Consider the following 12,154-nt stretch of genomic DNA (forward strand, 5'->3'; position numbering starts at 1 on the left):
GAGGGTGAGTAATGACAGAATTTTTATTTTTGGGTGAACTATACCTTTAAGCCATTTGTCAAAATAATAGCTAATCTCCTAATTAAATATTACTTTATAACTCTTATGCCTTGGCAACATACGGTAGGTTTATTAAGGAGGTTTATTAATAGTTTGTTCATTTAAAGCAGGTACTTTTAACATAGTCCTTTAATTGAACAATAACTTATCCAGATGGGGTAAAATCTTTGCTTTGTTATCCCCTTTATTTGAATCTGACGCGTGACAAACTAAAACTAACATAGATTCTGTGAACTGTAGTTTTGCAGAGTCAACATCAAATACTTTATTTAAAACACACTTACAGGTTTTGAATTAGAAGCGCGAGAATGTCTTGGGTCGTTTCAGATTGAAGCATTTTGGGATGGTCTGGATCAGCGATCTCTTCAGAATTGAGAGACCGAACTTTGTAACTATGCAGAACTTATACATGCACAAACAGCTAAATAACCCACTATATAAAAAAATCGTATTATTTTACCCTCTTAAAAGTATACTGATGGTGCTTGAATGGGTCTGTGATTGAATGAAAGCTGTCTGAGATCATCATTCTCAACTGATCAACACTGCAGCTGTTGTGGCACCGGTGAATGACATCATAGTACCGCGAGAGCATTTCGATTGCAGTTTCCTCTGAATCATTTCTCGAATCGCTCTCGCGGGATTTTGATGTCATCTGCCTCGCCGTTCTTGTGAACCCAAATGAAGTCGAACAGCAGAGCAGACGCGTGAGGGCCCGTACGGGCTCAAAATACTGGACAGTTGGCATCCTCGATTAAATGAATACTGTAGTGTAGTTTAATATTTACTGTAAGGTTAAAAACACTAGTATTTTAAGAAATTTTATAACGTTAATCGTAAATACTAAAATATGCTACGGTATAGTTTATGTTTGCGGTGTTTGCTTTTTTTTACTTGCCGGGTTTTTTGCCTTTTTTACCTCATTGTATGTAGACTTACCAGCTACTCAAATCTACGGTATCAGTCCTGTTGTTTTTACCATTAAATCACTAACACGAGGAAGAGCGTAAGAAGAATAATTTATAATGATATGATGGTAGATTTATAATGTTTTTCACGCACACCTGTACGACATTAAATTGTTTCTGATGTAATTTTTCCTGAGGAATGTCCCGTAAAACCGTTTGCGTTTGTTTCGGTTTCTGTTGCAGAGAAAGGTAAGTTATTAATTCCTGAGAAACATCAGAAACAATTGTTCTGGAGAAATTTCAGATACAACAACCTAAATCAAATGAACAAGTTTCTCAATTCCTTTGAATCGTTTATATTTATAATCGTTTATTGGAAAGAGCTTCTATTACTTTCAGGAATCACGCGCGTGTCCGTGATGTTGTCCGTGTAGGGATCTTTCAGGATTTTAAGACGTCACAGCCTTTGTTTCTGTGGGATAGGTTTCGTTTTCACATGTTCACTTTCATTTCATGATTTGTTGTGACATCGGACTCATTCAGTTAGTGTGCCCGGATCATCGCAGAAATGTATGAAAAGGAGAAAGAAAATTTAAAGCGCTGCAGTGATTATTTCACAAAGACTTTACGACCGTCATTCATCAAAGCCTTCATGATTGATCACCTGGATAATGGTGAGTATCAACACACACCAAGCATACAAAACTATATATGAAGTTTAAACGCATACCAGGCCAACTGAAACAATGTTTACTGCACCTGTAAAACTGCGTCGCTTTGAATATACGTAAATTAGTAGTTACATGTAAATTAAAAATATCTAGTTTTTGTTTGATGTTGGCTTTAACGTTGGAAGTCCATTTCCTTAGGATGCAGATGAGAAATAATATCCAATGGAAAGTCTGTATTCATTTCTTTTAGTGTTCAATTATATTTTCTTGAACGACTTGATGATCAAGTTTACATTACAAGCCACCTATTATGCTCATTTTTACAAGATGTTATATAAGTCCCAGGTGTGTCCAAAATGTGTCTGTGAAGTTTCAGCTCAAAATACAGCACAGATCATTTATTATAGCATGTCCAAAATACCCCTAGTGTATGGGTCTTGTGTTTCTGTCTGAACCTTTAAATGCAAATGAGCTACCACTCCTCACTCACTTACCAAAAGAGACACTTTTAGTTAAAATAGATCTGATTCCTATACAGTCTGACACAATAGTATCTCACTATTGAGATATGGCAGACAGCGTACAACTCGTTGAGGGTGGAAACTATGCTAATGCAGCTGTCAGTCAGTGGCTGTGGGCGGAGCTTTATCAGTGTGACGTCACATTAACAAGAGAATCAAAACCGCAGGTTTAATGAGACTGCTTTTGTTTAATGAGGGTTAAAAAAGAAATGGGCATTTTTTTCTTTGTAAGGGCTCGTAAACACCAAGACGATGATGCTTAATGCCAGTGTTTTACCAGACTTTTTTCTGCCCAAGCGATTTTCACTGGCAATGAGTGCAAATTCACTTCCTGATAGATGGCGCCTACATGAAAGAAAAACTCAGGGAAATTAAACTCAACATCAAATCCCATTTAAAATGCAATTTCTCTCCAAAACAACTCCCTCTTATCAAGATTTTTTGTTTGTCATAAAGCTCTTTGTTTTCAAAAACCAATAAGACCAGCAGCTCTATATTTATCTTGCCTCGAAGCATCTTCTTTATCTTTATTTACCTCTTCGATGTGGTATCAATCTGGGCTCTTGCAATACCGTTTTGTGCTTGAGCGCCACCAAGTCCCGTTTTACTGTAACTTCAGCAGCTCCAGGCACGTGAACAAAAGCTGCAATCTCATTGGTCGACCAGTTTCTAATGCGGCACGTCAACCAAAAAAAAAATGAGCCCGAGGCGTTTGGAAAAAAAGACTCCTTTACGCCTGGTGTTTTACGTGTCGGTGTGCTCACATTGGGGACCTTTGTTTAGTCACAAGGCGTTAAATGTCAACAATAAGCATGCACGATAATTGTCCCGGTGTGTATGAGCCTCAAGGTTGATGTGTTCACACACGGCCAACACACATTTGTGTCCAAACATTTTTGCATAATATGGGCCCTTTAAAGGAGCATTTCACCCGTAGAAACATTAATCTTTATTGAAAGTGCGTCATATTTATAGTGGAAATGTAACATACATTTCGAATTTGGTGCCAATTTGATCGAGAAAAGGGGTGTTTGTAGTCTCACTCCCTCAACAAAGATAAAGCACTTCCTTCTTTCAATGATGCAAAATGATGATTTTTACATCATTGAAAGAAGGAAGTGCAACACTAAAATCTGTATTTCTCCTGTCTCAGTGGCAACTGAGGAAATTATGCACGACCATTCAAAAACATGGCTGGGGTTCTAACTATACAAAGCTTAATGCAAATGGGTGAAGTGTCCCTTTAAGAACAGGTATGTCATGAACCTCAGCTTACTTTATTCTTTCATTATGTCAGTCATACTATGCTAAATAAAGTTTTTGTTTTTGTTTGTACAGTGACAGTGGAGACGATTTTGTCTGAGGAGGAGACGTCTGTGACTGCAGCTGCGCAGTTGCTGCTTGATAAGATGTATGATCTAAATACAGAGGGCTGGTTTCAAGCCTTCATCGACATCCTATGGGCCTCAGGTGTGTTCAGAGAACCACAATATCACATCTTCATTATTAAAATAGTCAAAGGTTTATTAGTATATTAGGGTGGTCCTTATAATGGGTCAAATTGTTTTTGTTGAAATGTTCAACTCTCACCCCCTAAATGGTTGTTCAAAGCCTTTGAATATTTCCGTAGTCATATATTTTTGCAAAAACTGTACCATTTAAAAATGCAACACACATAAAACTTGCTTCTCGGAGCGTGACTTTGTTCCAGTTATTTCAGTCTCTTCTGATCCGAGTAACCATATAGCAGACTTACTTCGTGTTGCTTCAGCCATTGTCTCAGTGTATATTGTCTATTGTGCTTCATTTAAATTGAAAACAGGATTTTTATTTGCATGGAGCATGATCAATTAAGTCCATTGCTGCCATTAAGCATAAATTATTAAACAATTATACATGATAGCACAAAGTATCACATAATATGCAAATGTGTTAAACTTTAAAGGTCTTGAGGAACCTCTAAATATTAATTAATATTGAAAAAATGTTGCCCAATTATTTATTTATTTAATCAAACATATTGGTGGGGAGAGAGCATGAACTTTTTAAAGTTGAAAAATAAGGACCACCCTACTGTATATATACTGTATATAATGAAGTTAATAGTTTATTGTGAGGGATGTAACAGCATCTCTCTGTGTTGTGTGTAGAGTATAAAGGTCTGCATGCGGCCATTACGAATTGGGACTTCAGTCAGTTTGAAGCCTTGCAGGAACACAGAAAGACTCTGGAGATGATTGAACCGTCCATCGCTAAACACATGAAGCCCAGTGAGCTGCTCACACACATGAGTGACATTTTCAAACAAAAAGAGGCTGAGGAGATCAGAGCTGTGAGTCTTACGCACACACACACACACACACACACACGTTCTGGTTTCCATGTTTTGTGGGGACATTCCGTAGACGTAATGCATTTTATACCGTACAAACTGTATAATCTATTCCCCTTAACTACCCCATTCCCTAACCCCAACCCTCACAGAAACCATTCTCCAACTTAACATTTTCAAGAAACATCATTCTGTTTGATTTATAAGCTTGTTTCCTCATGGGGACATCAAAATGTCCCCACAAGGTCACCAAAAAACTGGTGTTCCTATCTTTGTGGGGACAGTTGGTACACACACACACACACACTATTACGCAAAAACACATGGACATCAGTTCACAATAAGGGCCAGATTTACTAACATCTGCCAGCGCAAACCATGGTTTTGTCAGTAAATAACCACTGTCTGGATTTACTAAAGAAACGCAGTGAATAATTAGCGCTGTAAAGGTGTTGTCTAGGTGTGATCTTAGGAGCATTTTAGAAGTTTCCCTTAAAGACGCAACATTTATGGGAGGAGATTATTTAAATGTTTCATCCAACGCAATTTACTAATGTTTGCGCATGTGATATAACTGGTATTTGCACCATTACTTAACACAGAAAAAATTATATCTTAAATAATTTTGCGATTGAAATGGCTGCAATAGTTGCTGTTAGGAGGAGGCATCACATAGATTAGAGAGCGCGTGGTACAAGGAAGGCAGACAAACGTATTATTCAAGCCATGTTATTTTTTATTTGCTGGAGTAAATAAAAGAGGAGTCACTAGGAAAGTCACACAATAGCAGGTGTTTCAAACCTTCACTTTTGGTCCTCCAGCTGGGATTTCAAGTACCGAATCTTCAGCTAAGATGTCCGTGGTGCTGAGCTCAGGTGCATCATGTGTTAGTAGATCATTCGCACCTCATCAGCTCTGCTTACACTACAAAAATAACTTTCTAACTTAGTAATTTTGTCTTGTTTTAAGTACAAATATAAAGTCAAGATGCATTTTTGTGGTGAGCAAAATGACCTGATAAGTCAAAACATATTTTCTGTGTGTGTGAAGATGGAAAACAATCGTGGTAAAATAGCTGCCAGTGAGATGATGGTGAAGATTCTCCTGCGTTCAGATCAACCAAGCTGGTTCAAAGTGCTGAAGATGGCTCTGGAGGACTGTAATTTAACTCACGCCTACCAATTACTGGAACCAAGTAATGCAGTTAGATCCTCTTCTCATCATCTATTCATCCATCCACCTGCAGTTTGTGTGATGATGATTATTTGATGTTTGTCCCACAGATGAAAAGGTTTTAAAGGTACAGGATGAGGACATGGACACCTCCACGACAGAAACATTGTGTTTTGAGATAAGAGAAGAAGGTGAAAGTGAAGACACCCTGCCGATGAGCGCCAACGACATCAGTCATCCAGAGATGTCCGGCGGGACGACAGGTGCAGATTTGTACATTGTGATGATCTTTTATGTGTTATGACATCCCTCTTTACCTTGTGAGATTGTTCTGCAGGGGTTGGGACCAGTGTACGTTCAGGTGAAAGGAAACTCAGAGAATATCAGAAGGAGCTCACCGCTGCTGCCGTCAACGGACAAAACACCATCATCTGCGCTCCTACAGGTACATCGAACATCAAAGTCTATCACAGTAAATCGAGTGACGGAATGCATATTAAACTGAATGAATGTGCAAAGACTACATACTCTGGGTTTTTGTTTTTTTATGTCTTCTCCTTAAGGATGTGGAAAAACTGTTGTTGCTTTGGCAATCTGTGAGAATCACCTGAAACAGTTTCCTGACAAAACAAAGGCAAAGATCGTCTTTTTGGCAACAAAGGTTGACGTCTATGAACAGCAGTATAAACTTTTTAAGGAGCATTTCCTTAGCAAAGACCCCAGCATCAGGTAACTCTCTCTCTCTCTCTCTCTCTCTCTTTCTCTCTCTCTCTCTCTCTCTCTGTCTCTTGCTCGCTTACCCACACACACATGTGATGTTCTTAATCCAAACCATGCGTTGGTGTCTGACACGTGTGTTTGTGTTCTTCAGGGTGACGGGGATGTGTGGTGATATGGACGATCTGCCTGTGCTTTGGCTCATTGAGAATCATGAGATAGTGGTAATGACGGCCCAGATCCTGGTCAACGCTCTTCACAGCGGAGAGGTGGCGTCTCTTGAGCTGTTGACACTCATACTACTGGACGAGTGCCACAACACAACCGGAAAACACCCGTATAACAACATCATGACCCGTTACTTGGACATTAAACTCAACGGCAGTACACACTCATTGCCGCAGGTACCACACTTTTCTCTTTTTGTCTGGCACTCTTACGTTGTTGTTTTTTTGGGCTTGTGAGCTTTGTTTCTCTATGTTCGTCTCTTAGGTTGTGGGATTGACGGCATCAGTTGGCATCGGAAGTTTCAAGAACCAGCCAGAGGCAGAAAACAATATCTTACAACTCTGTGCCAACCTGGACAGCAGATCCATCACCACAGTGAGCAAACACCTGGATGAGCTCAGGTCTTACGTGCACACACCTAAAAAAGGTTACAAACATTTCAAACAAATGCACATGTGTATATATATATATGGATGTCTATCACAAGATTATTAAAGATGCATGTGTGTGTGTCAGAGTTTTTTGAGGTTTCTCAGCGGACGTCTGATCCCTTCATCAGAATCATCAGACAAATCATGAGTAACATTGAGCAGCTGGCACAGAAGGTCTACAACATCGGTACGTAAGAGTCATCTCTACACACATACTGCTGAGACGCTAACACAAACACACACTAACACACAAACGTGTGTGTGTGTGTTTCACAGATAGCCTGACAAACATCCAGAACCGTGAGTACGGCTCTCAGACGTATGAGCAGTGGATCGTATCCGTTCAGAAGTGCTGTCGAGTTCTGCAGATGAATAACTCTGAGGAGGAGAGAAGAATCTGTCGAGCGCTCTACAACTACACTGAACATCTGCGGGTCAGTCTGCACTTTAACTACAGAAAGCTCTTGAATTGATCAATATTATTATAGGGTTCACACGGGTCAGAATTTCTGGAATATCATGGATTTTAAAAGTTTTTTTTTCAGATATTGAAAGTCAGGGATTTTTTTTCAGGGAATATTAGGGAAATGCTTTACATTTTTATTTCCACTTATGAAAATATAATCCTCTTGTTAAAGTCAAAATTACATTGAAAAACTGTCATTTGTTTTGTAATATTTTGGTTTTTTTTATTCTTTTTTTATTCGTGTGGCCTCATAATCTTTAATCAAAAATGCAAATCTCCTCCCCTCCTGGAAACAATCTCTTTTTACTTCCTGTCATATGGTACGGCAGGTGGGCGGGGTCCGGGAAAAGATGGCAGCAATTAGCAAATAGCAACACGACCCAACTTCCAACGATCTAATCATTTCTCTATGGAGGAATTCAAGTCCAGCTCTACCTTTTTTTTCATTTCAAAAGCCGTTTTACTCGAATATACATCATAAATAAGACAATCACTACTTGTCAAAAGAAATACCATTTCTGGGTCCAAGCCTCTGCTGACTACACTTTAAAACTCTGATTATTGGCACTGTTTATTCATTTCACGCATTTAAGCTACATTTTTTTTAACACTTTTGACTCTGAAAGCTTTTTAGTTTGGAAAAAGTTTGAAATTTGACTTAAAGTTGAAAACCCTCTCTTTTACTTTCTTTTCTTTTTTAAGTAATATTGCCCTTTTTGTCTTGTTTCAGTACAAATATCTAAAAATTCTTAACTCAAGATGCATTTTCATGTTGAGAAAAATGAACCTAAGTCTAGTTTTAAGACAAAAAAAAAACATAAAATTTACGTGAATTTGTGCTTGAAACAAGCAAAAAACCTGCCAATGGGGTTAGAAAAAAAAACTTTTTTCTTCAACACTTAATTCAAGAAAAGTTCAAGAAAAATTTACTTACCTCATTGGCAGATTTTTTTGCTTGTTTTAAGCACAAATTCACTTAAATTGTATGTTTTTTGTCTTAAACTAGATTTATTCTCAAGAAAATACATTTAAGAATTTTTTGATTTTTAGAACGCTAAGTAAAAAAGTCATTTTTTGCAGTGTAGCAACAATACATTGACCAGTAAAATCTCTATCTGTCTATAGGTCTCAATATATGTACATTATGAGGAATAAAACTTGTTTTCTCATCTTTATTATTAGAAATATAATGACGCTCTGATCATCACTGAGGACGCCCGAACTAAAGATGCGTTGGATTATCTGGATGCCTTTTTTGAAGACGTCCGAAACGCCGGCTTCGATGAAACTGAAAGGGAACTCACCGCCTTCTATGACAGTAAAGATTTTAAACTCTATTATATGGGCAAATTCATACAAATGTCAATTTTAGTATGAAAAGTCAAGTTTGTAATCGTACTGATATCTCGGATGTCAATATCAAAAGTTTTTAAAGCATTTTTTCATTATTTTCCATAGTTAAGTAAGGGCAAATTTCAGAAATGCCTCATCCATAACATTGCTTCTTTCTTTAAAATACGCACACAAAAATGAAATATTAGTTGTTCTTTGAAGAGCCGTTCCTTTTCCATTTGTTGAGTATTATTGCTTCTAGTTTGTGCATTTTAATAAGTGTGTTGTCTTCCAAAAACTTTTTCTGTCACATCCATAATGCATGAACTGTATATTTCTCTTATCTAAAATAGAAAAGACATCCATACTGATATTTTTCTGATGTCTGAACTTAGGAAAAAATATAAACAGATGGTTCAATATATTAGTAATAAATGCATTCTCCGAGAAATTATATTTCAAGGTTTGACTGCAAATGTCACGTCTATAACGCTGAAATTGCTTAAATCCAATTTTACCAACCGTTGAGATTAAGTTTCAGTTTTTGCTTGTAATTTGGGACATAAATTATGAGTCAGCCAGTCTAGGTAATGATGAACTTCAGCTGTACTGGGATCAGTTATGAGAGTCTCATTGATGCAGGTCAGCGGGCGCAGTTGCAGGATTTGGCCACTGATGGGCAGCAGAACCCTAAACTAGAGGAGCTGAAGTTCATTCTGGAGGAGGAATATCACAATGATGATCAGACTCGAACCGTCCTCTTCGTCAGGACGCGAGCCCTCGCTGACGTCAGTCTGACCGCTCACAAACACTCACTCGCTGCATTTATTACTGTATCAAAACATTAAAGTTTAATTTGTGTTTATCAGGCAATGAAGAAATGGATCGAAGAGACAGATTCCCTTAAATTCCTGAATCCCGAAATTTTGATCGGAAAAGGACGGAAATCCAACAGCTCGAGTAAGAATTGACTCACACACTTTGATACGGATTATCTGTAAAGCTGTTGTAGATGTATGTGTGTGTGTGTATAGTGTGATGCTGTAAAGTTGTGTTGTTGTTGTTTTACAGGAATGACTCTGAGCGGTTTGAAGGGCGTTCTGGAGTCTTTCAAAAGTTCTGATCACAGTAAGATCCTCGTCGCCACATCTGTCGCTGATGAAGGCATCGATATCCCACAATGCAACCTGGTGCTCATGTATGAGTATGTGGGGAATGTGGTGAAGATGGTACAAGTTAGAGGTAAAGTAACAAGCATTAACACGCACACGCACACACACACACATGATGTAATAGACATGTAGACATCTGTGTGTGTGTGTGTGTGTGTGTGTGTGTGTGTGTGTGTAGGTCGTGGTCGGGCACAGGGCAGCCGATGTTTTCTTATCTCCAGTTGTAAGGAGCGGATTGAGAAGGAGAAGCTGAACATGTTTAAGGAGCAGATGGTGGAGAAAGCCGTCACGCGTCTGCAGAGCAGCCCTGATGAACTCAGTCACAAGGTTTGCATGTTTTAAACATCACTGATGCTCTTTAAAATCATTTATAATACTAACAGACGTGTGTTCAGGTGGACATGCTACAGAAAGAAGATAAGGTACGAAGAGATCACATCAGATCCAGTCCTGACAAACCCAAAACTCAGGCCAGCTATCATTTACTCTGTGCCAAATGCAAGACTTTTGCTTGTTCAAGTGATGACCTCAGAGTTGTGCAGGTTTGACTTTGAGACTCTTACACCTGAATTAATTCCTGCTATTGAAAGGTTCTGTTTGTATCTATTAAAACCCGATTGGTGTTGAGTTGACATGACCCTTAAGAAGTAATTATCATACTATGGTTATGGTCAGTTGTTTAACTTGAATTTTGAGCCCATCATCTTATCTGCAGGAATGTCATCACATCATTCTGGATCATTCCATCTTCGACCGCTGCACAACCGCTCCTCATAAGAGACCCAAAACCTTCTGTGGTCTCACGAAGAAAGAGAAGATGCTGTGTGCCGAGTGCAAATTTGACTGGGGAATCATCGCATCATATCTCAACATACAGGTAACACAAACGCATACACGACATACCCCACATAACACCCGTGCACACAGACCTGATATAACACAGATGTTTGTTGTGTTGTGTTTCTCCAGGATCTGCCCGTGCTGAAGATCGAGAGTTTCGTGCTGAAGGACTGTGAGACTCAGAAACAGCTCTACTTTAGAAAATGGCGCGATGTGACGTTCACCATACGAGAGTTTGACATAACAGAGATCACACCAGAAACCTGGCCATCAACCCCTTAAAATAACAATGTACGGTTAGAGGAACACTGCATTATTTGACAAAAAACTTCATGACAAACAACTAAAAAAAGAAAAAACTAAACATGTCACATATCTTTGGAAAGCTGAGATTCTTGTGATTTGAATGATGTAAGATACAATCAACACAGCAGGCACAATTAGTGTCTTTTTAGGCAATAGTTTTTAGCCCTTTTCAGGAATTTATACATTCATGATTACATCCATGACATTGTAGTTTGTGTCTAAAACATCTTAAAGACAGAAGATTAGAATAACTATTAACAGTCCAAAAATGATCAAGTCAAAGTCCACCATAAAAACCCTGCAAATGACTTATATATTAAAAATATACATGTACAAGACTTAAAAAGTTGTATTGTATTTGTGACCCTGGACCATAAAAAAACATTCATGAGTTGAGATTTCATTGAGATTTCTACATCATCTGAAAAAATTAGCTTTTCATTGATGTATGGTTTATTATGATAGGACTATCTGGAATCTGATATATATAAAACCGTTTAACGCACAGGTAGTTCCAGTCAGTTTGATTAAAGTTAGAAATTAATCCACTACTATAAACATTGGTAACCATAGTAACACAGTTACACTTGCAGAGAGAGCGAGAGAGAGATTTCCAACTGTTTGATTTTTGTTTTCATTTAATTTAATCCATTTCAATAAATGTAATGTGTCCTTATATAGTAATCGTGGTTAGAGACGTCGGTTTTATTTCACACTTTACATAATTCATTTAAATAAATGATTAGTTCAAATAAAGATTGCCTTGTCACTGTCAGTGTTGGCTGTCATTCATAAATTATTTAATGAATTTAAATAAATATGATAATTCATTTAAATAAATGCAATACAATGGCACTACTTTATTTAAAGCGGACGGAGTGGGAGCCTTAACTTAAGAAGATGATCGTCATTTTTTACCTGTCGGTTAAAATTACACTGTAAACATTAATTACAGCTTTAACTTGGCAAATAACCAAGGTATAAGCGGGATAATCCA

General features: G+C 38.0%; 1 protein-coding gene across 1 annotated transcript; it reads left to right on the forward strand.

Moving 5' to 3' along the window:
* The first annotated feature begins 1,469 nt into the window (after window positions 1-1,469).
* rigi (RNA sensor RIG-I) lies at window positions 1,470-11,932 on the forward strand. The gene is made up of 19 exons (XM_065275657.2): window positions 1,470-1,642; window positions 3,499-3,630; window positions 4,311-4,492; window positions 5,543-5,687; window positions 5,776-5,928; window positions 6,003-6,110; window positions 6,229-6,394; window positions 6,537-6,786; window positions 6,875-7,037; window positions 7,127-7,228; window positions 7,318-7,475; window positions 8,690-8,825; window positions 9,482-9,627; window positions 9,709-9,799; window positions 9,911-10,081; window positions 10,190-10,338; window positions 10,407-10,553; window positions 10,727-10,888; window positions 10,981-11,932. The coding sequence occupies exons 1-19, from the start codon at window positions 1,537-1,539 to the stop codon at window positions 11,131-11,133; spliced, it is 2,820 nt and encodes a 939-aa protein (XP_065131729.1). The 5' UTR covers window positions 1,470-1,536; the 3' UTR covers window positions 11,134-11,932.
* Window positions 11,933-12,154: the final 222 nt, after the last annotated feature.

Source organism: Paramisgurnus dabryanus, chromosome 21, assembly GCF_030506205.2.
Source record: "Paramisgurnus dabryanus chromosome 21, PD_genome_1.1, whole genome shotgun sequence".
NCBI classification, from domain to species: Eukaryota; Metazoa; Chordata; class Actinopteri; order Cypriniformes; family Cobitidae; genus Paramisgurnus; species Paramisgurnus dabryanus.